The 4,022-nt window shown below is 47.2% G+C and overlaps 1 protein-coding gene across 1 annotated transcript in view; it reads right to left on the bottom strand.

The window, feature by feature from the left end:
• Nucleotides 1-4,022, bottom strand: part of Slc4a8 (solute carrier family 4 member 8) — a 68,417-nt gene that overhangs the window by 40,811 nt on the left and 23,584 nt on the right. Inside the window, exons 3-5 of the mRNA XM_013348638.2 lie at nucleotides 3,516-3,665; nucleotides 2,727-2,862; nucleotides 1,746-1,906 (exon numbers count right to left, since the gene is read on the bottom strand). Of these exons, the coding sequence (XP_013204092.1) occupies nucleotides 1,746-1,906; nucleotides 2,727-2,862; nucleotides 3,516-3,665 (447 nt within the window). The remainder of the gene's footprint in view (nucleotides 1-1,745; nucleotides 1,907-2,726; nucleotides 2,863-3,515; nucleotides 3,666-4,022) is intronic.

A 4,022-nucleotide genomic window follows, 5' to 3' on the forward strand; every position in this document is an offset into this window, starting at 1 on the left:
GGACCCCCTTCCCTCGTCTGCTTCCCCATCCCCCCTCAGTCCTACCTTGGTCACCACCGCATCCTAGCCCACTGTAACATGGACCCCCTTCCCTTCTCCTAAAATTCCACCTGCAAGGTCATCTGCTGCTTCTTTTTCTGCCTGAGTCAGACAGCAGCCACTTAAACTTTTCTTCCCCACTTATAAAAGATCGCCTTAGAAACAGGTGCTTGGATGTGGTTTGTATCTAATCTGGGGTCCAGGAAGGAGCAGCCCTGTGCCGGGGGTGGCAGAGGGAAGGTCTCCTTCCCCTGCAGTGGAGCACCATCTCACCTGGTCGGATCCAACAACCTGGTTCACGCTCCCTTTAGCTCACCCTCCGTCTTTCTTACAGCTAATTTGATCGAGTACTACCCCCAAGACTTCAGCAAGGTCTCCTCATTCTTGTTGATTATAAAGTCACTAATATTCCGGGGCTCCTCCACTGAAAAACAGGGCACAAACTTTCTGGGGTACTTCACGGGTATTTAGACACATAGTCAGAAGTAGATGAAATACAGATGCGACCCACTTGGAATACAGTCTAGGAGTGGAGTCGTGTGAAAGAAGATAAAAGTGCTCTGGGAAAACTCCCAGAAACCATGAGTGTTGGGACCTCAGTTTCTCCAAGAACACCCAACTGTTCTGGGATGTGCTTTTGTGCCCCTACCAGGTGTATTGATTGGACAGGAGTAAGTTTATTCTTTATGACTGGCTACTGTTTGTATGAGGTGTATTGATTGGACAGGGGTGAGTCCACTCTTTCTGACTGGCTACTGTTTTTATAAGCCTCCACAGAGAACATGTTTTTGTCAATTGCCAAGGGCAACTTGCCCACTACCTGAGACTTGCCTGTGGCGCTGTCTTCAGGGTGTAAACTATACTTTGGGGCTCCATTCTCGCAGGTTCCACTATCTCTAGAGCAGTGAACATGACTCTAACCCTGAACTCACTTTTTTTTTAATTCTACTTCCCCCACAGTTGGGAGTATAACCGGGGCACTGCCTTTGGAAAGAGTTCGCACAGGAGTCCATCAGTACTGACCTCCATCCCCCGGGGTCCCAAAAGTCCTTAGAGAGGCATGATTATTTAGACACTTGGAATGGAGAAATCTTTAACCTGTCTAGAGGAATGGAGTCAATCTGAGGGGAAGTGTTCCACATGCCATCTGGTAGTCTCCAAAGCTGCGCCCCAAACACAGTATCTTAAAGTCTGTTCACATCAGAAAATCCCACCAGACAGGTCTACCCTGCATGCCGTGCTGAAACGTGGGAATGCTATAGCTCACGATCCTGCATATCTGTTCTAGATGACATATTTTATACTGCTAAATCTTTAATTATTTTTCTTGGAGTTTTTATGAGTGTCACAATTATTAGTGTGCACGTGTGTGTGATGAGGGCGTGTGCCATGGGGTCTTCGAGGAACACAGAGGACAACTTTCGTTGTCACTTCTTCCGTCATGAGTTCCTGGGTGGGACTCAAGTTGCCCAGCAAATATGTTTACTAACTGAGCCATCTGAGCAGCCCTTTCATTTTCTTTCTTTCTGACTTCCTTGTTCTGTCTGTTTTGCTTAAGATAAAGTATCACTGTATAGTGCAGGCCTTGAACCCGTCTTTCCCCTGCTTCAGCCCTGCCAACTTCCAGGATTACCGGTGTACAACAGAACACCTGCCTCTTATACTTTCTACTTATACAAAATGTCTCAGCCCTTTGTTAGCCTTACCTGAAATTTCTTCTATGCTGCTTGCACGCATGTCCAAGAGGACAGAGCCATTGATGAGGCAGCTCCTCAGCTCAAACAGACTGTGCAGAGAGAGGGTGGCCACGTAAGGCTTGCTCCAGCGCTCTCCCCCATCTTCAACATCCTCTTCAAACTTCAGCCATCTGCAAACATGGCCAATAATGAGAAGCCACAGACAGAAGATGGTTTTTTTTCAAGAGGACAAAATATCCAAAAGGTCATAGAGAACACTGGAACACCTGGTCCAGACACAAAAAAACTGGAAAAGCAAGTTGTGGCACAGTGCAAATCTTTTTTGTTTTGTTTTGTTTTTAGAGACTGGGTTTATCTGTGTAACAGCCCTCGCTGTCCTGGAACTCACGTTGTAAACTAGGCTGGCCTTAAACTCCTTTGCCTCTGTCTCCTAAGTGCTGGGACTAAAGGTGAGGATCACCAATGCCCAACCTTAATCCCACTTTTATTTAAAGACAAATCTAAAATTATAAACACATATATGTACAAGACCCTAAATATATGCCTTGTTTTCTCCTTGGGACAGTAGGATTGAAGGTAACTGTCATTTTCTTCCTTTTGCTTATCTTCACTTATTTTATTGTCTATAGGAAACGTGACTTTTAAAAATTTAATCTTTATCATTTGGACATATTGACAAACCATATTAATAAAAAGTGACATTTTTATCAGTGCTCTGTATGACTTCAGAAATCCACAAAGACAGAAACACGGAAGACTAACCGTCTTGTCACGTGGTATCAGGCCAGGTGGCCTGTTTAGCTCTCTCGACCCCTGGGAAACGTCCACAGTAGGGCATGCACCAACGCTAGCTACATCAGTGTGAGCAGGAGCCAGGCCTCCTAGCTACCACTTCAGCCATGAAGAGTCCGGGCAAGCAGGCCTGCCACCTGCTGAGAGGTGTGCACCTGCCTGTCCCGAGCTCCTGACCCGGCTCCTTCAGGGCCTCACCTGGCTGTCTCCTTCCACTCGGCATCCTCTCCCTCTCTCAGACAGATCTCATCCAGCTCTGTGAACAGCTCATGAGGCACATGCTCCTCGTCGTCCTCGGTGCCCAGAATGAACTGAACACGCTGAGATGGGGTGTCTAGAAAACCAACAGAGAAAGGTTTGGATGTGTATCTAGCTCCAAGTCAGAACGAAAATAGTATTCTGCCTCACAGCTTTAGGAATATATAGATGTCCTGAATCCAGATTTAAAAGTTCTTTTGTTCTTAGGGAAAAGGCTAAGTGTAAACATTTAAACCAGAGAGCAGAACTATAAACTAAGACCACTGCAGAAGTCCCATGAGAACCTAGAAATCAGTTCAGTTTCCAGCACCCACACGTCAGTTCACAACTGTCTAACTCCAGTCCCAGGGATATGTCCCCTCTTCTAGCCACCAAAGGCACCGGGCAAGCATGTGGCGCATAAACATACATGCAGGCAAAACACCCAAACACATAAAAATAGATTTTTTTAGTTTTCTAGAGAGCTGACAAAGTTTAAATAGCAAAGGATTACTAATAGTGTTGACTGAGGTGTTGAAATGTCAATTTCAGGAAGACATTTTTAGTTCTTAGAAGCATTCCTTCTTCCTGGGAACCCTAGCCAAGGGCTAGAAAATCAAGACCACCTGCCTATGCCTTCTGCATTCCCATGAATCACCATACCACCCTACCATAGACACTGGTCCTCTCTCGCCAGGGTGTTACCTCCCCTCTCCCCAGAGCGCTACCCCTCTCTCCCCAAGGTGTTACCATGGGCCAAAGCTTCCAGGACCTCTTCACCCTGGCTGGTTCCTTTGCCCCGTGCTCCTCGTCTCCGGTGCTTCTGGCCATGAGTGCGGTGGTGCCGATGGCCCTGCCTGCCCAGTGGCATCCGAACCCCCACATACAGAGTTCTATGACCTGGATGAAAGCAGAAGACCTATGGTGAGAATGCCTTTCCCAAAAGGAGTCTAGCGTAATTGAGAGCAAAGAACCACAGAGTTTTTGTGCCAGGCCCTTCTGGAATGATTAAACATCGCAGACTCCACTAATAAAGACAGCAATCACAGAGTTGGCAGTGTCTTCCTCTGTCCTGCACATGGCTATAAACCTCACGAGGATGTGTGGCAATCTAATGAAGAACACGTGAGACTGAAGGACATGTGAAGGGCACAGCAGGTCAGATATTAGAGCACGGGAATGCAGCTCAGCAGCTGGACGCCTTGGTGTGTGCAAGGCTCTGGGAGGGAGGGGGGAGGAGGGAGGCTGGGAGCTAGT

Source organism: Microtus ochrogaster, chromosome 15, assembly GCF_000317375.1.
Source record: "Microtus ochrogaster isolate Prairie Vole_2 chromosome 15, MicOch1.0, whole genome shotgun sequence".
Lineage (NCBI taxonomy): Eukaryota > Metazoa > Chordata > Mammalia > Rodentia > Cricetidae > Microtus > Microtus ochrogaster.